Source organism: Mustelus asterias, chromosome 26 (assembly GCF_964213995.1).
Source record: "Mustelus asterias chromosome 26, sMusAst1.hap1.1, whole genome shotgun sequence".
Classification (NCBI taxonomy): domain Eukaryota; kingdom Metazoa; phylum Chordata; class Chondrichthyes; order Carcharhiniformes; family Triakidae; genus Mustelus; species Mustelus asterias.
The window spans coordinates 17312623-17335829 of record NC_135826.1 but is presented as its reverse complement, the minus strand read 5'-3'; the positions used below and the strand labels follow the sequence as shown (position 1 = coordinate 17335829).

Below are 23207 nucleotides of genomic sequence, written 5' to 3'. Positions count from 1 at the left end.
TCAGAGGCTGAATGCCCGTGACTGCTGAAGTATTCCCCAACTCGAAGGGAATACTCCTGCCTGGTGATTGTTGAGCGATGTTCACTCATCCATTGTCGTAGCGTCTGCATGGTCTCCCCAATGTACCATGTCTTGGGACATCCTTTCCTGCAGCGTATCGCATCAACAACATTGGCCGAGTCGCAAGAGTATGTACTGTGTACCTGGTGGATGGTGTTCTCACGTGAGATGATGGCATGTCTTGCAGAGGTTGCTGTGGCAAGGTTGTGTGGTGTTGTGGTCACTGTTCTCCTGAAGGCTGGGTAGTTTGCTGCGGACAATGGTCTGTTTGAGGTTGTTTGAAGACAAGAAGTGGGGGTGTGGGGATGACCTTGGCAAAATGTTCGTCTTCATCGATGATATGTTGAAGGCTCCGGAGAAGATGTCGTAGCTTCTCCGCTCCAGGGAAGTACTGGATGGCGAAGGGTACTCTGTCCGCCGTGTCCCATGTTTGTCTTCTGAGGAGATCGGTGCGGTTTTTTGCTGTGGCGCGTCGGATCACCAGGCAGGAGTGTTCCCTTCCAGTCGGGGAACACTTCAGCAGTCACGGGTGTTCAGCCTCTGATCTTCGGGTAAGCATTCTCCAAGGCGGCCTTCATGACACACGACAATGCAGAATCGCTGAGCAGAGACTGATAGCCAAGTTCTGCACACATGAGGACGGCCTCAACCGGGATCTTGGGTTCATGTCACATTATCTGTAACTCCCACGACTTGCCTGGGCTTGCAAAATCTCGCTAACTGTCCTGGCTGGAGACAATACACATCTCTTTAACCTGTGCTTAACGCTCTCTCCATTCACCTTGTCTGTACCTTTACGACTTGATTACCTGTAAAGACTCGCATTCCAGCCATTATTTTGTAAATTGAGCTTGTGTCTTTATATGCCCTGTTTATGAACACAACTCCTCACTCACCTAATAAAGGGACAGTGCTCCAGCTTGCAAATAAACCTGTTGGACTTTAGCCTGGTGTTGTGAGACTTCTTACTGTGTTTACCCCAGTCCAACGCCGGCATCTCCACATCGTTAATATTGTGGCCCGGTCTATGGTGTGACGATGCCTTATATCCTTTCCAGCTTGTGATCCAAACTCATTCTGGAACTGAAGTTTGGTTGTGATTTGCAATCAGTGTATCTCAGCATACTAATAGATTGCAGTTTTGCTCTCATGTTTAAATATGATCAAGGATTATCTCAGAGAGCTCTTACCTGAAGGAGTCTCTTCACACACTGATGGTTTCCATATTTCGCCGCCAAATGTAATGCATTCAACCCTAGATTGGAACCAGATAAATACATCAGATAAATGAACTGAGATGGGGTAGGTGTAGTATAATGACATACAGGGTTAATATGGGACTGAGTACAGCTCTTAGCTTGAACCATTTACTGTATATATTTTTATTCATTTACAGGATGCGGGTGTCACTGGATGGCCAGCATTTATTATTCATCCCTAGTTACCCTTCAGAAGGTGGTAATGAGCTGCCTTCTTAAACCACTGCAGTCCCTGGGGTGTAAATACACCCACCGTGCTGTTAGAGAGGGAATTCCAGGATTTTGATCCAGTGACAGTAAAGGAACAGCGATATATTTCCAAGTCAGGGTGGTGAGTGGCTTGGAGGGGAACTTCCAGGTAGTGGCGTTCCCAGGTGTCTACTGCTCTTTTCCTTCAAGCTGGTAGTGATTGTGGGTTTGGAAGGTGCTGCCTAAGAAATCTTGGTGAGTTCCTGCCGTGCATCTTGTAGATGGTACACACAACTGCCACTGTTCGTTGGTGGTGAAGGGAGTGAATATTTGTGGAAGGGGCAGCAATTAAGCGGCTGCTTTGTCCTGGATGGTGTTGAGCTCCTTGAGTGTTATTAGAGCTGCACCCATCCAGGCAAGTGGGGAGTATTCCATCACACTCCTGACTTGTGCCTTCTCGACGGTGGACAGACTTTGGGGAGTCAGGAGGTGAGTTACTCACCGCAGGATTCCTAGCTTCTGACCTGCTTTCGTAGCCACAGTATATATGTCACTAGTCCAGTTCATACTGGATGTTGGAGCCATACAGAGTGTTGTTAGGCCACAGCTGGAGTACTGTGTGCAGTTCTGATTGCCTCACTATAGGAAGGATGTGATTGCACTAGAGGGGGTACAGAGGAGATGTACCAGGATGTTGCCTGAGAGGCAGCATTTGAGCTATAAGAAGAAACTGGATAGGCTTGGATTGTTTTCTCTAGAGCAGAGAAGGCTGAGGGGGGACATGATTGAGGGGTATAAGATTATGAGGGGTGAATAAGAAGCAGCTGTTGCCCTTGGTTGAGGGGTCAATCACAAGGGGGCGGAGTTTTAGGGTGAGGGGCAGGAGATTCGGAGGGGATTTAAGAAAACAATTTTTCACTCAGAGGGTGGTGGGAATCTGGAATGCAGTGCCTGGGAAGGTAGCGGAGGCCAGAACCTTACAACATTTAAAACGTATTTGGATGAGCGCTTGAAACATAACATTCAAGGATGTGGGACAGTGCTGGAAAAAGGGATTAGCCCGACTTTAGTGGTAGATATTCTCGGTGCAGACTCGATGGGCCGAAAGCCCTTTTTTGCACTGTTTGAATCTATGACATCGTCCAGCAGAACTTGGGTGCAATATCTGCGGAGACTCGAGGGGAACACCTAAGTGTTCTGGTGACGATGAGGAAACCCCACTCCTTTCGCCCTCAGAGGTTGAACCCCTAAACCTTACAGCTCCACCTCAGTGGAAAAGAGTCCTCGCTTTGAGTGTGAAGTGCTTACCTGAGCCGTCAAGTGCAGTGACATCCACTCCGTGTGCCAAGATGACATCCAGGCAGTCCACATGACCTCTCATCACTGCCAGATGGTACCTAAGGTAGAGATGTTCAGAGCTGCTGAATTAATGGCAGAGACATAATGCATTAAAACAAGCAAGTTACACTAACACATTATAAAATACTGGCTGGGCCTCCAGCTGGAATCGTGTTCAATTCTTTGCTCCACACTATGAAAGATGTCAAGACCTTGATGAGGTTGTGGTGACTCAGGTACTCATTTGTCAAATATCCCCTGAATCTGTTCTCCTTTCAGGAGAACAACCCCGGGGTTCCTAAATTTGTGCAAACAATAATGCCAGGTATAACAGTGGCAATAAGTAGATTGTTAGTCCCTCTCCTGTCTGTCACTGGAAGGGGTGGGTCATGGCTACCTTTAACCCGACTGTGTCCATACTGTATTCCAATGTCACCAATTTTATTTGTTCATTTGTTTATTTTGGTTTAAATGTATGCTTAGCCCTGTTTCAGGGCTATGCAAAGACTTCATTTTAAGACACTTCATTTTTAAGATATGCAACGAACTTCGCTAAGCTCAACAATTGTAGTTGGCTTGACAACATGTAGAATCAGAAAGCATGACGGGTTAGCTAGAAATTGACTGCATTCCTGCAGGGTACACAATACAGGCAAACAACAGCAATAACAGCAGCTGCAAGGATTGTTTTTCTAAGACGGAGACAGCATGTGAAGGACACTGCCAATAACAAGATAAGGGTTGACATAGGGCCCGGTTTTACCAAAACTTTGCGCCTGTTTTCGGGTGCGAAATCGCGGTAAAGTTGGGCATCGGGCCTATACCGCGATCTGCACCCGATTCCGAGCAGACCACGGCTTTACCGACACCCGATTTGGGCGTGGATCTGGCCCGCGCCCGAATCAGGCAGCCCGACAATTTAAATGCATTAGCATGTATTTAAATCGACTTAATGAACCGTGCGCCCAACCCTACCGCCAAAATCCCACTTTACCGTCTTCTGGCCCGTTCCGGATCCGCGCTTTTAGCAACCTGCAGAATAAAAGTCCGAAGCGGATTTCTATTCTGCAGGGGAACCTCCGAAGCCCTCTCTGCCCTTGTGAAGTCACCATCCTCCTCGACCATCCTTCGCGGACCCTCCCGCTAACCCCCCCGGCAGACCCCCCCCACCCGGATCAGACCCCCCTGGGAAGCAGGCCCCCCCGGCAGACCCCACCCACCCCCCCACCCCGGGATCGGACACCCCTCCTGGGCAGACCACCCCCCTCCCCGGGATCGGACACCTCGGCAGAGCACACCCCCAACCTACCTCGATCGCTGGTCTCCCTCCACCATCCTTCCGTTAGCAAGATAAGCTGTATGTTCCTCAGTGATGCTTAGCAGCCGTTCCAGTTCGGTTTTGGTTTCATTTCGAACATGCTGTTCTGGAGACCGTGATTTCCAGTAGAACCACCTTTCTTGCCAATCTGGCCCCACCATATCATGAATTACAGATTCAGTATCTCGAAGACGGGTTTGCAAGGTTTCTTCTGGGAAATGGATAGCTGCATCCCACTGCTCTTTGTCAGATATGGAACGATCTTCTAAAGCATTGTGCTGGATGACTCGCAGACTGTCTTCAGCCTGCTCATCCCATCTGTGACGTTTTATACTTTCATCTTTAACAGCATGTTTTAGTTTGTCAAAGATATCATCATGGTCCTTCCCTTTGTGCTCTGACAGAAATCCAGCAAATTCACCCTCCAAGGTTCCCCAAGCAACCTCTACTGCTTTGTGAGGCAACTGTTTGTCAGTCCACTGCTTGAGCTTGGTGTTCACTGTGGTATTGAATGTGCCAAGGTCTTGGATACAAAGGATAATGAATGGTACTGATCGATCTTCCTGGTGCTATCAGTACCGTAACATCAGGAATAGCTGCCAACACCAAGGATATAATTTTTAGCATAAGCAAGGCTTACATGCAGAACCCTAATGCCATTATCCTTTGTATCCAAGATGGTTCAGTAGATGCTGAACGCAGTATTGTAACTGACTTGGTGAGCCAGATGGACCCACAAGGCAGAAGGACCATCTTTGTGTTGACCAAAGTGGATCTAGCTGAGAAAAACCGAGCCAGTCGAAGTCGGATTCAACAGATTGTGGAAGGCAAGTTGTTTCCAATGAAGGCTTTGGGTTACTTTGCAGTTGTTGCCAGTAGAGGCAACACCAATGAAGGTATTGATTCCATAAAAGATTATGAAGGAGAGTTCTTTCAGAATTTAAAATTGTTGAAGACAGGGTTGCTGAAAGCACATCAAGTGACAACTAAGAACTTGAGCCGAGCAGTTTCAGACTGTTTCTGGAAGATGGTGCGTGAGTCTGTGGAACAACAGGCTGATGCATTTAAAGCTACTCGCTTCAACCTTGAAACTGAATGGAAAAACAACGACCCTCGGCTGAGGGAACTCGACAGGAATGAACTATACGAGAAGGCGAAGAATGGAATTCTGGATGAAGTGATCAGCTTACTCCAAAACACTGGGAAGAGATTCTACAAAGGAAACTGTGGGAAAGAGTCTCTACACATATGATAGAGAATATTGACCTTCCTGCTGCCCAGTCTGTGAATTCAGGCACATTCAATACCACAGTGAACACCAAGCTCAAGCGGTGGACTGACAAACAGTTGCCTCACAAAGCAGTAGAGGTTGCTTGGAGAATCTTGGAGGATGAATTTGCTGGATTTCTGTCAGAGCACAAAGGGAAGGACCATGATGATATCTTTGACAAACTAAAACATGCTTTTAAAGATGAAAGTATAAAACGTCACAGATGGGATGAGCAGGCTGAAGACAGTCTGCGAGTCATCCAGCACAATGCTTTAGAAGATCGTTCCATATCTGACAAACAGCAGTGGGATGCAGCTATCCATTTCCTGGAAGAAACCTTGCAAACCCGTCTTCGAGATACTGATTCTGTAATTCGTGATATGGTGGGGCCAGATTGGCAAGAAAGGTGGTTCTACTGGAAATCACGGTCTCCAGAACAGCATGTTCGAAATGAAACCAAAACCGAACTGGAACGGCTGCTAAAAATCAATGAGAAACATACAGCTTATCTTGCTAACGATGAAGTTACAACAGTTCGTAAAAACCTGGAGGCCAAAAATGTAGATGTGGACATCATTCTGATTAAAGATACTTGGCACCAAGTTTACCGAAAACACTTCCTAATGGAATCGCTGAACCATTGTACTCTTTGCAGGAGAGGTTTCCACTATTACCAGAGGCATTTTGTAGATTCTGAGCTTGAATGCAATAACGTTATCCTGTTCTGGCGCATTCAGTGAATGCTAGCTATTACAGCAAACACACTCTGACAACAGCTAACAAATACTGAAGTGAGACGCCTCGAAAAGAATGTTAAAGAAGTGTTGGAGGGTTTTGCTGATGACAATGCTAAAAAAATTCAACTGTTGACAGGAAGGCAAGTTCAACTAACAGAGGACCTCAAAAGGGTTCGTGAGATTCAAGAGAAGTTAGAAGTATTCATTGAAGCTCTTCATCAAGAAAAATAACACAGTCTCTCGTCACACACTGCCATACATCCCCCCATCCTTACACCCGCACCCCCCCAGAGGATGGTCCATCACACCCCCACTCTTCCTCCCACCGCCCCCCCAGAGGATGATCCGTCACGCCCACCCACCCCCCCACCCCCCTCCCCCCAGATGATCTGGGTCAGAGAGTCATTCTCTCTGCTTTTTTCTCCCCGCCCGGGCGCGCTGCTTCAGATTTTTTTTCGAACTGCGCATGCGCAGTTCAGGGCTCCGATCGGTCCGGCAGCGCTAAGCCCCGCCCACTGCGCGGTTCGGACTGGAGCCAGCAAAACGCGTATGGGCGCGCTGGAAACAGGGTTCCAGGCGCGGATCTATTTGACGCCCAGATTCGGCACTTAGACTCAAAATGGTAAAATCAGGCCCATATAGTATGGATTTTAGTGTGTTTTGTTTTCAGGTTGTTTTTGAGATCTATCCAGTGTGTTCAAGTTGAGTACAGGGGCTGGCAGTAAAAGCCAGTCTCCAAGTTCGCTTTTATTTTCACTTCTGTCATGTTAATCCTTTTACGTTCTGCTCAATAAAAGAAAACCATTTTAAAAACTCGTATCAGTACTGTCCCTCGTCTATTCAAAAGACTGAATGGACCCAATAAATGCCTTTGTAAAAAAGCAGCGAACAGAATTCCATGCAAGTGTGTTAGTGCGCATGGTGTTAATGTTGCTGACAGTGGGACTTGATTCTGGATTGTGACATGGTGGGAAACGGGTGATTGTGAATGGACAACTCAGTTTCCCCCTCTCCCTTTGGCTTCACTGGGGAAGGATTGTCGAATGAGCTGTGGAATCAGTATCGTCCATTTACACCATCACAGAGTCAGGATTGAACCCATTGAACGCTGGCATAGAGAGTCAAAGTTTAAAGTTTATTTATTAGTATCACAAGTAGGCTTACATTAACACTGCAATGAAGTTACTGTGAAAATCCCCGAGTCGCCACACTCTGGCGCCTGTTCGGGTACACTGAGGGAGAATTTAGCATGGCCAATGCACCTAACCAGCACGTCTTTCAGACTGTGGGAGGAAACCGAAGCACCCGGAGGAAACCCACGCAGAGACGGGGAGAACATGCAGATTCCGTACAGATTGTGACCCAAGCTGGGAATCGAACCCGGGTCCCTGGTGCTGTGGGGCAGCAGCGCTAAGAGGAAATCCCACCCAGAGCTCCATAGAAGTTACTGCAGTCTGCCAGCCACCATCTTCTGACTGAGATTCAGGAACAACACCCCCCCCCCCCCCTGTCTCAGGGGGTCTCTGCCCCAGCACCAAATTCCAACCCGTCCACCCGCCACTAACTGGCCTTGGCCTCACCCCAGGCCCATCACCACCTCATAAAGAACAGGCGTCCATTACGTTCCTTCCAAGGCGGGTGGAGGTCTGTGTTAACCGCAGCTTCCTCTTGCATCTCGACCCATTCTGCTGGAGTCACAGCCGGAGACTAGACAAACCCCAGTGGAATTTCAGGGCCCTGGAAATCTGACTGCCTGTTCTGACCGAAGTGGTACTGGTATGGAGCACCGGACGGTGGATGAAAGCACAGATGGTTCCGGATGTTTCCAGTCGCCGTCAGCAGGTGGGAACTGGGGAAGAGCTTAAAAGTGGCAGTTGTACCTACCAACCCCAGGAGCATCCTCAGGCTAACCTGTGAACAGTGGGGAGGTGATGAATGAAGAGTGACGGTAATGGCAATCCCAGCACAGCCACTACAATCGCAAGCCACTCCATTCCTGTTTTGTTTTTCCTCTCATAAACAGCTCATTAATAAAACTGGGGAAAAGTGAAATTTATCAAACACAAAAACCTGATTGAGGAAGTCAGAAATCACAGAGAAAACCAAAAGTTCATCTTCCACCTTCCATCTTCTCTTTAACCTGTCGATGGCCGCATAAAGTACTCAATAATCAAAAACAGGAAGGGAATGTGGGAATCTGGTCTGATTCCAGCATCCACAGTATTTTGCTTTGATCTAAGAGAATGTGGGACTCACGCTGATCGTCCCTCGGTGTCGAGCTTCGTCGTGAGAAGCGTTCTCTTGTTGAGAAGCGAAGCCACTTTCTCAGGATCGCTGTTGTCCACGGCCTGTAAGAGCTTCTCATCATGTTTACTCCAGTCCTGGCTCTGAGGGTCATTAAAGAAAGACATTAATCATCCCCCATTCACAAATGCAGAACGTCCCAAAGAACTTCACAGATACTGACGGGCTTAGTGAAATGTGCAGTTGGGTCAGATTGGGGATCATGATGTGGAGATGCCGGCGTTGGACTGGGGTAAACACAGTGAGAGTTTTAACAACACCAGGTTAAAGTCCAACAGGTTTATTTGGTAGCAAAATGCCATTAGCTTTCGGAGCGCTGCTCCTTCGTCAGATGGAGTGGAGTGGATGACAGGGCTGCCCATCAGGCCCCCCGCCCTCCCCCTCCTACTACCCCCTCTCCTCAAAGCCCATTGAGTTCGTTAAGAGCCTTGTTAAATGTACGCAATGGGGGTCGACTCAGATGTTCCAGTCAGCCTATTGTTTCCCAATGTGACTTGGGGCAATTTAACTGCCTGAAGACAAGCGAGGTAGACTGGAGCGGGGGGGTGGGGGATTTGGCGGGGGGCGAGGGGGTGGGTCAGTACTCCCAGCAGGCCTTAAAAGCCCTCCCTACCTGTCTGGGAGGGGGTACAGATAAAGGTCACCTTGTGAAGCGATTCCACCCAAAGTGAAGGTCTCGCTGCTTATTGGACTATGAATTAAATTTTAAAAATTTGGTGAGGGGGCATCTCTGTGTGGAAACACAGTCCCTGTTCCCACCTCTGACTTGCTATTTGGCTTTTTTAACTCCACTTGCTGCTGATGCTTAGACAAAGCTCCTGTCTCTGTGTCAATCTTGGGGGTGCCCCAATTAAAGGGGGAGGGGGGGGGGGGTTCAGGATCCGGACACAGCCTCCTCTTGCTTCCACCAGCAAGGTGGAAGTTCAGCCCGTGATCAGTGTTGCAATGTACAAAACACAACAGCCAAAATGCACAAAAGTCCGTCCTACAAACAGCAATGTGATAACGATCAGATGACCTAGCCTTTTGTGATGTTGACTAAAGGATGAATATTGGCCAGGACACCAATGAGAACCTCTCCCCCTTCTCAAAATAGTACCATCTTTTGGATTTGGGTGGGAAGGTCCTCAATTCGATATATCAGCTGAAAGACAGCAGCTCCAACAGTGCAGCACTCCCTCAGCACTGTAATGGGGTGTCAGCCTTGGTTTTTGTGCTCAAATCTCTGTGATGAAACCATCAGGGTCAGAGTGTGACAAGCGAATCATGCTGGCCATCTTGTTTATTCCTCCTTTTACAGACTTTCACAGAACTGAAAAAAGAAACATATCTCCAAAACTTTTCATCACGCACTCATCAGGACAAACACAATAATGCCAAATTTCAAGCAATCACAACAATTTATACTGCAGGGAAAAGGGTGCTGATTGGTTGGGTAGGCAATTCTGATTGGCTGAGGTGTTGCTATGGAGAAAGCAAAGGGGAACGATAGGCTCCTCAAGCTCCTCGCTTATTCCAAAAATGCACAAATTCTCTTTGTGTACAGACAACAGTTCCCGGAGTATGAATGTATGTCATAGAACATAGAACAGTATAGCACAGAACAGGCCCTTCGGCCCATGTTGTTGTGCCAAGCTTTGTCTGAAACCCAGATCAAGCTATTTCCTCCCTATCATCCCGAAGTACTCCCTGTGCCTATCCAATAGCTTCTTAAATGTTCCTAAAGTTTCTGACTCCACTATCACTGCAGGCAGTCAATTCCACACCCCAACCACTCTCTGAGTAAAAAACCTACCTCGGACATCCTTCCTATATCTCCCACCATGAACCCTATAGTTATGCCCCCTAGTTACCACTCCATTCATCCGAGGAAATAGTCTTTGAACGTTCACTCTATCTATCCCCCTCATCATCTTATAAACCTCTATCAAGTCTCCTCTCAACCTCCTCCGCTCCAAAGAGAAAAGCCCAAGTTCCCTCAACCTTTCCTCATAAGACCTACCCTCCAAACCAGGCAGCATCCTGGTAAATCTCCTTTGCACTCTTTCCAGTGTCTCCACATCCTTCTTATAGTGAGGTGACCAGAACTGCACACAATATTCCAAATGTGGTCTCACCAAGGTCCTGTACAGTTGCAGCATAACCCCACGGCTCTTAAACTCAAACCCCCTGTTAATGAACGCCAACACACTATAGGCCTTCTTCACGGCTCTATCCACTTGAGTGGCAACCTTCAGAGATCTATGGATATGAATCCCAAGATCTCTCTGTTCCTCCACATTCTTCAGAACCCTACCTTTGACCCTGTAATCCACATTTAAATTTGTCCTACCAAAATGAATCACCTCGCATTTGTCAGGGTTAAACTCCATTTGCCATTTTTCATTTTTCATGTCACCTCCAGCAAGTGTAAATGAGCCTCGTGACCAGCTCAACTGATTATCCCAAATTGGTTTTTAGAGCAACTATTAAGTTAAAGTTTATTTTTAGTGTTACATTAATGGCTTACATTAACACTGCAATGACGTTCCTGTGAAAGTCCCCAAGTCACCACACTCCTGCACCTGTTCGGGTACACTGAGGGAGAATTTAGCCTGGCCAATGCACCTAACCAGCACGTCTTTCAGACTGTGGGAGGAAACTGGAGCACCCGGAGGAAACCCAAGCAGACACGGGAGAACGTGCAAACTCCGCACAGTCACCCAAGCTGGGAATTGAACCCGGGTCCCTGGCACTGTAAGGCAGCAATGCTAACCACTGTGTCACCCTGCAGCCAAACACACTTATTATTGTTCAACAAGCGCTGCCCAGTGACAGAATCACATCTAACAGTGGGAGTTTTGTTTTGGGTTTTGCCAGCACAGGCTGGTTGAGTACAATTTACTCCAAACATATTTCTGTCTAAGTCACAGTTTCTATAAATCCGATGTCAGAACTTCCAGCCTGTGGCAAGGGCAGGGCAATGGGGTGATACTGAATCAATCAATAGTTTGAGAATCCCTCGCTCACTCTCTATTCTAAAGTACTGAAAGCCTGAATCCCAATTCCTAGCTGCCTAATCCTGGTTTATACAGAGTCAGGTTGGGAGAGGGGTTTGATTAATCATCTCCCAGGAGGTGGGTCACCATTTTAAATGTTAAAATGAGACCCTGGGCCGCACATTTTTTGAAACTAAACCATTGACCTTTCAGATTTCCCAGGTAACAAGAAACCCACCATTCAACCAGAAGGGAGGGACTGTAGGGTCAGGAAGTACCTGCTGGATCCAGCAAACCTCCCATTCGAGGCTTCTGACAATCCTCCCCATCCCAGGCCTCCGATTCCACTCCTCTAGACTTCCAACCAAGCAATGCTTGGCCTCTGACTTCCTCCGCAAGGCCTTCAAACCTCTGCCTTGCACCCCAACACCCCACAATTGGACCCACTCTGCCACTGGGTCACCCACCACCACCCCCCACATGGGAACAAGCCTCCCCTCATGATCACCCGTGACTCCTATCCCTACCATTGAGTCTGGCCCTCCTGCTCTTCCGCACAATCTCCCCTCCAAGACTTCCGATCTCCCCCTCGCCACGTTCTTACCTCTGACTTCCATCAGCAAACCTCTGACCTCTCTACCATTTACCAATCTCTCTCTGACCCTAATTTTTCAAGCACTCCTGACAGCCACCTAAAACAGGCTTCGGACCCTGACACGTGTAAACAAGAGGCCCAAAGCAATGCTTTCACACAATTCCCTGAAATTGCTGTCCATTACCAACTCCTTTTCATTATGAACTTCCAAGCCCGCTACACATCATTCGCACTTCCCCTACACCCACCCCACCCCACCCCAACCACCCCTCCTCATAGGCCGTCTGCTTCTTCCTTGAACAGAGGCCCAACCAGTGAACACTTCCTGGGAGGCTTGTCCTAAATTTAGAGTTGCCAACTCTGATTGGACGGACTACTGGAGGCGTCATCACAGGGCCTCCTATCTCTAACTACTCCCGCCCCACATTGTCACCATTGGATGCCCGATATGTCCTTCGCCATGGCGCAATCTTCCTAAACCAATTGTAATGCGAGCTGAGTCTTTGATTGGATCATTCTTGACTCTCACTCTTTTCTCCCAGTATCTGAGATTTTTCTAACAAGTAAACAAAAGTAATCAAAGAACATTTCATTGGAAAGAAGCTTTGTTTTAACGAAGCTATGATTTTTCCCCTGGGAAAGTCAACAGAGTCCTGGAGATTTGTCTTTAATTGCTGCAGACACAAACCCAATCTTAGATGAAATGTGACCCTATCCAGAATGAGCTTGAGGCCTTGTGTCAGCTCTGGAGGGCACTGCCATACCTCCAACTGAAGAGGGCTCATCAGGCCCCTGGCTTGATTAAATCCTGGGGTTGGCAGAAAGGACAATGGGAAGGGAGCTGATCGCAATGGGCAGCTGGTCTCAGGACAGCGAGAGGAGCGACGAAAACCTAGGGAAACTCTTATTCCTCATCAAACATTAAAATATAACTTTCCTTACTTCAAGAGCAGCATGGTGGCACAGTGGTTAGCACTGCTGTCTCACAGCGCCAGGGGCCCGGGTTCGACACCGGCCTCAGCCCACTGTCTGTGTACAGTCTGCACGTTCTCCCCGTGTCTGCGTGGGATTCCTCCAGGTGCTCCGGTTTCCTCACATACTCCAAAGATGTGCGGGTTAGGTGGATTGGCAATGCTAAAATTGACCCTTAGTATCCCATGACGTGGTTAAGGGGATTAGGGGGGGTAAATACGTGGGATTACGTGGATAGGGCCTGCTCTGAATGAGAGTCGGTGCAGACACAATGGGCCAAATGGCCTCGTCCTGCACTGTAGGGATTCCATGAACGGTCACAGACTAATCCAGAGTGGAGAGGCCTAATTTAGTCACGAGGTCCGAAAGCAGCCTTTGGGCCTCTCTTTAACACATGTCAGGGCCCAAGGCCTATTTTAGGTGGCTGCTGGGTGCCTGAAAAATCAAAAATCAGACATATTTCAGGAGACTTGGGAGTAAATGATGACTCCATGTAATTAGTGCTTTTTAGCCCTGTTTTACCCTCTATTATCCGTTGCAGTGCGAAAGTTGTATTTATTTGTACATTTCCCCTGATATTGTCAGCATAGGGAGAGCGGTGTTTACACCAACGTAGAACATAGAACAGTACAGCACAGTACAGGCCCTTCGGCCCTCGATGTTGTGCCGAGCTTTGTCCGAAACCAAGATCAAACTATCCCACTCCCTATCATTCTACTGTGCTCCATGTCCCTATCCAATAACCACTTGAAAGTTCCTAAAGTGTCCGACTCCACTATCACAGCAGGCAGTCCATTCCACACCCCAACCACTCTCTAAGTAAAGAACCTACCTCGGACATCCTTCCGAAACAAATCAGGTAATGAAATGTCAAGAAAAGTTGAAGAGCTGAGGAAACTGCAGGATGAGAGAAGCTTTGTTGTAGGTTGTGGCACTGAGGCAGCAGGATTATTTAGTTTAATTTATTAAAATTAATTTACAGAATGTGGCTAGGCCAGCATTACTGCCCATTCCTACTTGCCCTTGAGAAGGTGGTGGTGATTTGCCTTCTTGAACTGCTGTAGTCCATGTTGTGTCGGTACACCCACAGTGCTTTTAAGGGAGGAAATTCCACGATTTTGACCCAGCGACAGTGAAGGAACGGCGATATATTTCCAATCAGGATGATAAGTGACTTGGAGGGAAACCTCCAGGTGGTTGTATTCCCAGGCATCTGCCGCCCATGTCCTTCCGGATGGTAGCGGTCATGAGGTTGGGAAGTGTTGCCTAAGGAACCTTGGTGAGTTCCTGCAGCGCATCCGCTGTTGGCGAAATTGAATGATTGTGGAAGGGATACCAATCAAGAGCTTTATCTCGGATGGCATTGAACTTCTTGGGTGTTGTTGGAGTTGCACTTGTTCAAGCAAGTAGAGAGAGGGGGACAATGAACGATCCTGAGGCTGCAGACTTAGCACATGTTTAACAAAATCCTATCTCTGTTATTTTAATCTGAACTCAGTATCACTCTCACCAGAGTCAGAAGGTTGAGGTTTCTATCTCTCCAGAGACATGAGCACAAAAAACTGGCAGCCCATTGTGGTGCTGCTATGTTGACGGCCTTTCAATTCAAACTCCATTCGCCTTCCTGGGCAGAGGTTAATAACCCCATGGACACTGCAGTAAATCCTCAATTAAAGTCACGGTCTTGTTCCTGAAAACCGTGACTTTAAATGAATTGTGGATTCCGAAAAGGAATCGATGCTAAAGCTGGAGTTACAGCTTCCTTTGGAAATCTCCCACCCGGAAAAAAAAACGTACGAGTTAAAATAAAGTACCGTAAATGTACAGCGCTGTGAATCACTCGCTGAAATAACTTACAAAATAAAATAAATCTCATATATATATCAAATACATATTGTAGTTAGAACATATTTCTCAGCAAAAGAACACATTATGAGTTGAAATAAAGTACATTCCTAAATGCCTTAATTCACAAATGAAATAGTAATTAAAATCAAATAAATTCTGAAATATTAAAGCAATACAATATTCTGAGAGTGTTAAAGAAATGACACCAACTACCTGGTTTTGGACTGACCGCACTCCATCTAGTGGCAGGGGTTGGTCAGTGTTGGCAGCAGCAGAAGTCCCAGGACTTCAGTGGGAACTGAGAGTGGGAACTGGAGTGAGGGGAAGAGGAACAAACTGAAGAGTTCCCCAGTAGTGGCTGTAATAAATTTTCAGAGGCAAAGGTTCCTTCACCAAAATCCCTTTATTTACAATTCCAACAGCAGTACACAGAGTGCTAGCAGTCAGCAGTCTACCTTCGGGAGTGCCAGAGGAACTGACACTCCCAGTTAAATACAAGGAAAAGACTCCCTGATTGGCCCATCAATTGACTCCTTAATCAGGAAGTTCATATTCCAATAGACCAACCTCAACGGCCTGATTGAAGTAATTACAGTGGCAACGGACACCAGGGACATTAAAGGTGAGAATGCATGATGGAAACAGGAGCCAAGGTTGGGGAGGGATCTGAACTGAGGGCAGCAGTAGAAACAGAAGTGGAAGTGAGGGAGGGAGCAAAGGTAGGAGGTGCACTGACCCCAACAGCGCTGGGGAACATGGCGTGTGCAGATTGGGATGTACAGGCCACAGAACAGGAAGTCTAAACAATGTTATAGTAAAGAAATCGCAACGTTAAACAGATATGTAGCCACCATTTTATGATGACGTTAAAACGAAACAACATTGACTGAGTCAACACGAAGCAGGGATTGTATCTGGAAGAACAGTTTAAGCTGGTCCCCTGGCTAATACTGATCCCGCAAACAACATCACAACAAAAACAGTCATTCACACAGTGCTGTTGATGGGAGTTTGCCCTGGAATTCAGTGCTGCACTTTCCTATATTCCAACAGTGACTAACTTTAAGAGTACTTCATTCTTTTAAAAAAAACTTTGGGACACGTAAAAGGTGCTATAGAAATGCAAGTTTCTCTTTCATTCCTTTTGACAGAGATTTGATCCACATGGATTCGGTGTTTAACAATAACAGCGTTTCTACCGACAGGCCTCCTTTAATACCACAGAGCACCGTGCGCAAATAACACTCCAGAGTTGGTAACTCACAGATTCCATCAGTGATTAGAACAAAAGAATGGGTGCGATTTTCCAGGATCGTCTGGTCCTGCCGATGGCGCACTCCGCACTGTGGGTTTCCTGGCAGTGTGTGGTGGAATCAATGAGAAATCCCATTGACAGCAGTGGGACCAGAAGGTCCTGCCAACGGCTAACAGCACTTCTCCTCCAATTGCCGAGAAAAACGCCACGGGAAGGCCAGGGAATCCCGGCGAAGATCTTTCTTAAAGGGGCCATTCTTTCGTACTTCAGTATTTTTTTACGTACAGGAATGTACAAATCACGGGAAGCCAGTTAGCTCAGTTGGCTAGACGGCTAGTGTGTGGATTAGATTCATGCCAACGGCACAAGGTTCAATCCCAACTCCAGCTGAAGTAGATTTGCCTCCTTGGCCTACCTATGGTGAGGAAAAATCACTGCCCTTCGCTGAGATTCAACGCATAATCGCCAAGGACCTGTCTCTGGACAGAGGCCTCAAGGAGAAGGTGTAAAGTCATACTACCACAAAGGTCATTGTGTCAATAACAGCTCTAATAGTTTTGCTGTGAAATGCAGGTTAAACTCTGGAGATTCCTACTAAACCCACAGCTATAGAATAAACACACCTTCGGCTACTGCAAGTGGGAATTTTAAAGGTGGGAATTTGGATTAATGCAACGCAGCATCCACTGCTCTCGATACAACCACGGCTGAAAGCAGCAGACTGAATGTGAGCAGGTTGAAAATCTACGAGAGAGAGAAAGCAAACATACTGACAGAGAGGCAGCACAGAGACAGATCCGTTTCATAACCGATCGCAGGTGTCTGATTGCCATACAGCTCCGATGGATAATGTCCCCTTCCTCAGAGAACGTCCCGCTTCGGCAGCTGCCCCTCTTGCCCAGCCAGGGTCAGTCCTGCTTCGCTCCGCCAAGCCTCTCCTTCAGCACCATCTTCCCGGCGCTGCAATCACACTGCAGTTTACTGCAGCCTCTGTACCCCACCCTTCCCAATCTGTCCCCGTCCTTTTCAGACTGGGAGAGCAGAACTAGCCCTGCTATACAGCACAACACTGCCGCACAGCCAGGTAAGCTCTGCTCCCAGCAACAACACAGAATTCTCAGAGTCATCAATCAACCACTACATTTAAATAGAACAGCAGGGGATGTATACAGAGCTGCAGTTAGAAGACAGTAAGCATGTGTGTGTGCGTGTGTGTCAGCTTGCATGCTGGCAGGATAGTTGCTAATGTAATGCGTCTCTCTGAATTAATACCCCTCACACATCAGCTTTTTCAGATTGTTAAACTATTTTGTTCTGTTATTGTTTGAATCTGTAGTCTTTACAACTTAAATACTAATTTCGGGAGTCGCACTGAATCGCTGCTACGGTTTTGAACAGTTTGAATATTTCAGCTGTCTGTTGATGGAGACCCTTTTCTCCAGAGGAGGTGAAGTTGATGATCACAGTTTGATATCTCATGACTGCTCTCAATCTGTCTTTGTAATTGGTGGGAGGGAGGGAGGGGGATGTAAAGGGCCAATGTCAGAAACAAATAAGGTTGCAATTCTCTTTCCCCCCCATAGCACTGGGCAGCACAATGGCACAGTGGTCAGCACTGCTGCCTCACAGCACCAGGGACCCGGGTTCGATTCCCAGTTTAGGTCACTGTCTGTGTGGAGTCTGCACGTTCTCCCCGTGTCTGCGTGGGTTTCCTCCAGATGCTCCGGTTTCCTCTCACAATCCGAAAGACATGCTGATTAAGCGCACCGGCCATGCTAAATTCGCCCTCACTGTACCCGAACAGGCATTGGAGTGTGGTGACTAGGGAATTTTCACAGGAACTTCATTGCAGTGTTAATGTAAGCCGACTTGTGACACCGATAAATAAACTTTAAATAAAACCTCTGCTGACAATTGGGGTTTAAAAGTGGGCTCTGTAGGTGAAAGTATGACACATTGGAATCAAATTCTCCTGTCTGTTAATCTAACAAATGCTTGAGGCTGAATATTTTCACTAATCCGGCCTAGCAGCAAAGTGAGGCAGCGAAGCCTAACGTCGCCTCGGTAACAGTAACCAACTTGAAGAACTGTGTGAAAAATGCAAAGCTGCTTACTTCTCCCAGTCTTAGTGATAATCTTTACTCTGCAAACCTAGAGATGAGCAACTTCTAGCCCAAGATGAATGTTAGAAGGATGAATTATAGAATAACAATGAAGGAAGCCATTCAGCCAATCAGTCCTGTGCTGGTTCATTCAAAGGACGTCAGTTAGCTCTATCCCCCTGCTTTCCCCCTGTAGCATTATAAACTGATCACTTAAAATATATATCCCATTCCCCTTTTGGAAGTTACTATCGAATCTGCTTCCCTTCACATTTCAGCTCACTCCCTGTCTGATGAAGATTCTCCTCATCCTCTGCTTCTTTTTCTCGCTTTACTTTCTGCACTTGATACCCACATTCTTCAGCTCATTTTTCCTCCCTCCGCCCCAACTTTCCTCACTGATGAATAGATCCTCGACATCTCGAGATTCTCTGCCCTCTCCCTCCCCCCTCCCCACAGTGTTCCCCTCCCGCCGCTAGCCAGCAGCGGGATCTTCTGGTCCCACTGCTGTCAATGGGGTTTCCCATTGAACCCACCTCTTGCCGCCAGGAAAACAGCCGAAAGATCTCATCCGAGGACCTCTTACAGTGTCAACGTCAATGGAGTGCTGCTCTCATTGCTGTTGGATGATGAAGGAGGTAACTCAGGTGGAGAACAGAGAGAGAGAGAGAGAGACCACATTGACATGGCTGCCTGACTGGCAACCTCCAGCTCCGATGCCACTTGGAGAGAGGAACCCCCAGAGCACAGAGCTGACCCTGCAATCCCCAGCCAGCATGACAGTGCCACAGGCAATGCTAGAACACAGTAGCAGCCATCCATTGATGCAGCACACCACCCAGCCCCATGCAAAGGTGAGCTTAATACCAAGTCACACCCTCACAACAAGAATCTTCCATCCCAGCATGCTCGATGAAGGAAGGAGAGAATAAAATGTTATTGAGATGAGCCCAGAGTTTATCTGTCCCATAAAGAGTGGGATAAACCAACTACCATCTATCACTACAATTGGGGAATCAACAAAGGGTGATTCAATGTCCAAGAACAGAAAACAAAGATGAAAAGAAACACCGATGTCAGAACAACCTCTGATTCAATAAAGTTTATCTGCAGCAGCAAAGACTACCACTCCTCTGACAATCGTGACAACAAAGATATGGAAGGGCTATAGGGCCTCCAGACTGCCTGAACATAAGAACTAGGAGCAGGAGTAGGCCATCTGGCCACTCGAGCCTGCTCCGCCATTCAATAAGAACATGGCTGATCTTTTCATGGACTCAGCTCCACTTACCCGCCTGCTCACCATAACCCTTAATTCCTTTACTGTTCAAAAATTGATCTATCCTTGCCTTAAAAACTTTCAATGAGGTAGCCTCAACTGCTTCACTGGGCAGGGAATTCCACAGATTCACAACCCTTTGTGTGAAGAAGTTCCCCCTAAACTCAGTCCTAAATCTGCTTCCCCTTATTTTGAGGCTATGCCCCCTCGTTCTAGTTTCACCTGCCAGTGGAAACAATTTCCCTGCTTCTAATATCTATTCCCTTCATAATCTTATATGTTTCTATAAGATCTCCTCTCATTCTTCTGAATTCCAATGAGTATAGCCCCAGTCTACTCAGTCTCTCCTCATAAGCCAACCCTCTCAACTCTGGAATCAACCTAGTGAACCTCCTCTGCACCCCCTCCAGTGCCAGTATATCCTTTCTCAAGTAAGGAGACCAAAACTCTACACAGTACTCCAGGTGTGGCCTCACCAGCACCTTATACAGCTGCAACATAATCTCGCTGTTTTTAAACTCCATCCCTCCAGCAATGAAGGACAAAATTCAATTTGCCTTCTTAATTACCTGCTGCACCTGCAAACCAACTCCTTGAGATTCCTGCACAAGGACTCCCAGGTCCCACTGCACAGCAGAATGCTACAATTTTTACCATTTAAATAATAGTCAATTTTCCTGTAATTCCTACCAAAATGGATGACCTCACATTTACCAACATTATACTTCATCTGCCAGACCCTCGCCCACTCACTTAGACTATCTATATCCCTTTGCAGACTTTCAGCGTCCTCTGCACACTTTGCTCTGCTAGCCATCTTAGTGTCATCTGCGAATTTTGACACACTCCACTTGGTCCCCAACTCCAAATCATCTATGTAAATTGTAAACAATTGCGGTCCCAACACTGATCCCTGAGGCACACCACTAGTCACTGATCGCCAACCAGAAAAACACCCATTTACCCCTACTCTTTGCTTTCTGTTAGTTAACCAATCCTCTATCCATGCTAATACATTACCCGTAACACCGTGCATCTTTATCTCATGCAGCAGTTTTTGGTGCAGCACCTTGTCAAATGCCTTCTGGAAATCCAGATACACCACATCCACAGGTTCCCCATTGTCCACTGTGCATGTAATGTTCTCAAAGAATTCCACCAAATTAGTCAAACATGATCTTCCCTCTGAACTCAGAGACTTGAGGTGGGAGATGGGGAAGTAGTAATGAGGTAATGTGTGGGGTTAACTAGGATAACTTGGAGCGAGGTGTAGTATAAGGGTCTGGCACAGAAAGGGTTAATGTGGGACTAAGTTCAGTACTGGCCACACAGTGATGTAAGAGAATACATGATTGTAAGTGTACTGTTGGACAGAGCTGTGTGTAGAAGCAAGCATTGAGACAGCTCCTTACTTGGACTTTTACTGCACCAATGAATATAGTTTCTAGTAGTTAATAAATACCTACTGTTGAACTACCTGGACCACAAATATCTTAAAAAGTCATAATGGACACACCCAATACCTTATATATATAAATATATATATAGTATATAAATGTGTATGTGATGTTTAAGACAAAAAGGTGGACAATAACTGATGGGCTAATCAAATGTAGGGAGGGATTGTCCGATCTCGTTCACCCCGCCACCTCTACCAGCGAGAATGGAGAACTTGGCGCTCAGCCAAAAGGCCATTCACTGCAGCGGGACTGGAGAATCCCAGTGAGGGCAAGGTTAGAGAATTTAGGCCGTGGAGCAGATAAAACCCTTGGGCAGGATTTTCCAGCCACGCTTGCCCTGAAACCGGAAATTCCCACCTTAGTGACCTTTCCCTGGTCCCCCCTCCACCCGCTACGATTCCCATGGCGAGCGGGACAGGAAAACTGCCCCCTTGTCTGGTTGGATTATATCCCTGTGTGTTGGAAGAAATTAGGGAAGAGATAGCAGAGACATTATTACATATATAAAAAATAATTAGAAAAGGGAATAGTACCAATGGACTGACTGGCAGACAGTTAATGTGGTTTCCAGATTTAAAAAGGGATATAGAGCAAGTCCACAGCTGGTTAGTTTAATGTCAATGGTAGACAAAATAATGGAATCCTTAATCAAAGATCGAATAGAAAAACAACTAGAGACTGCAAATAAAAGAAGGAGCAATCAGTAGGGATTCCATAAGGGAAGGTTTTACTGAAGCAAGCTTCTTGAATTCTTTGAAGAATTAACAGAAACATTCGACAAGGGTATTGTTATAGAATCATAGAATCCCTACAGTGCAGTAGGGGGCCATTCAGCCCATCAAGCCTGCATCGACTACAGTCCCACCCAGGCCCTATCCCTGTAACCCCACATATTTACCCTGTCAGACCCCCTGACAGTAAGGGGCAATTTAGCATGGCCAATTAACCTAACCTGCACATCTTTGGACTGTGGGAGGAAACCGGAGCACCCGGAGGAAACCCACACAGACACGGAGAGAACGTGCAGACTTCGCACAGTGACCCAAGCCAGGACTTGAACCTAGGTCCCTGGGGCAATGAGGCAGCAGTGCTAACCACTGCGCCACCGTGCCGCCCCATATGGACATCATGGGCTGGATTTTCAGTCGAGTTTCAGGAACTCAAAGTTGGCAGCAGTTCCACTGCACGGTGTGTTCCAGACCTGGCATGGAGTGGGCGCGCCATCCGATGAAGGACAGTGGACAGGCTCCCAAAGATGAAGGGCCAATGGGAGACCTCCCCAGCACTGTCATATCAGCAGTTTCACCAACCAAGATGGGAGCTACAGATGCAACCTATATAGAGAGAGAAAGAGAAGGTGCTTCAACATGAAGGTCCTCCCGGAAACAAAGGTCAACATTTTTCATATATAGGAAACCACGGCTGCCTGGCTGTGATGGTGGAGGGACAGCCCATCCACAGGATGGTCAATGGCCGCAGCTGTGGTCTGGTGCCCATGACGGGGTTCCTTTATGGGATGAAGCATGACCCCACCCCTCTTTTTTGATGTGAGCCCACCAAAGTTGCCTGGCCATGATCCAGGCCGGTAACGCTTGCCCGCATTGCTGACTGGAAACCCCTTTGGACACTAAGGGGCAATTTCGCATGGCCAGTGCACCTAACCCGCACATCTTTGGATTGTGGGAGGAAACTGGAGCACCCGCAGGAAACCCACGCAGACACGGGGAGAATGTGCAAACTCCACACAGTCACCCAAAACCGGAATTGAACCCAAGTCCCTGACACTATGAGGCAGCAATGCTAACCACTGTGCCACAGTGCCACAACATGTTACAGCTCAGTTCATTCTAGGAATCTGCGTTGCCATGGCGACATGCTTGTTATAGTCTGGAGCTGTGGACAGTGATGGTAGAGGTTCCAATTTTTCTTTCCATCGGATGGCTGACCAGGAATTTGTCCCACCTCCGTCTCCTCCCGCTTGTCACTGGCATGTGTTGAAAGAATAGACAGGTTGACACCATTCGGCCATGTTGTAAACATGTTTTCCTTGGCCATCACGTCTTGGGGTAGCTCTCAAGCCCAGAACCTCTGACTGAGAAGCAGAGATGCTACCCAGCACAACAAGAGCTTCTTGGGTAGGGAATTCTTGGAGGTAAATTAGGCCATTAAAAAAAAAGCTCTGGGTTCTTTCACAAAAGGATATAGAAATGTATTAGACTACACTTGGAATACTGTGAACAGTT

The 23207-nt window shown here is 47.2% G+C and overlaps 1 protein-coding gene and 1 pseudogene across 1 annotated transcript in view; one reads left to right on the top strand and one right to left on the bottom strand.

Annotated features, from left to right (window-relative positions):
• The window catches only part of ankrd24 (ankyrin repeat domain 24), a 118144-nt gene that overhangs the window by 76148 nt on the left and 18789 nt on the right, over nt 1-23207 (bottom strand). The window contains exons 2-4 of the mRNA XM_078198010.1: nt 8428-8558; nt 2817-2905; nt 1251-1315 (exon numbers count right to left, since the gene is read on the bottom strand). Coding sequence (XP_078054136.1) covers nt 1251-1315; nt 2817-2905; nt 8428-8558 — 285 coding nt within the window. The remainder of the gene's footprint in view (nt 1-1250; nt 1316-2816; nt 2906-8427; nt 8559-23207) is intronic.
• LOC144479729 (dynamin-like GTPase OPA1, mitochondrial pseudogene) lies at nt 4709-6402 on the top strand (annotated as a pseudogene).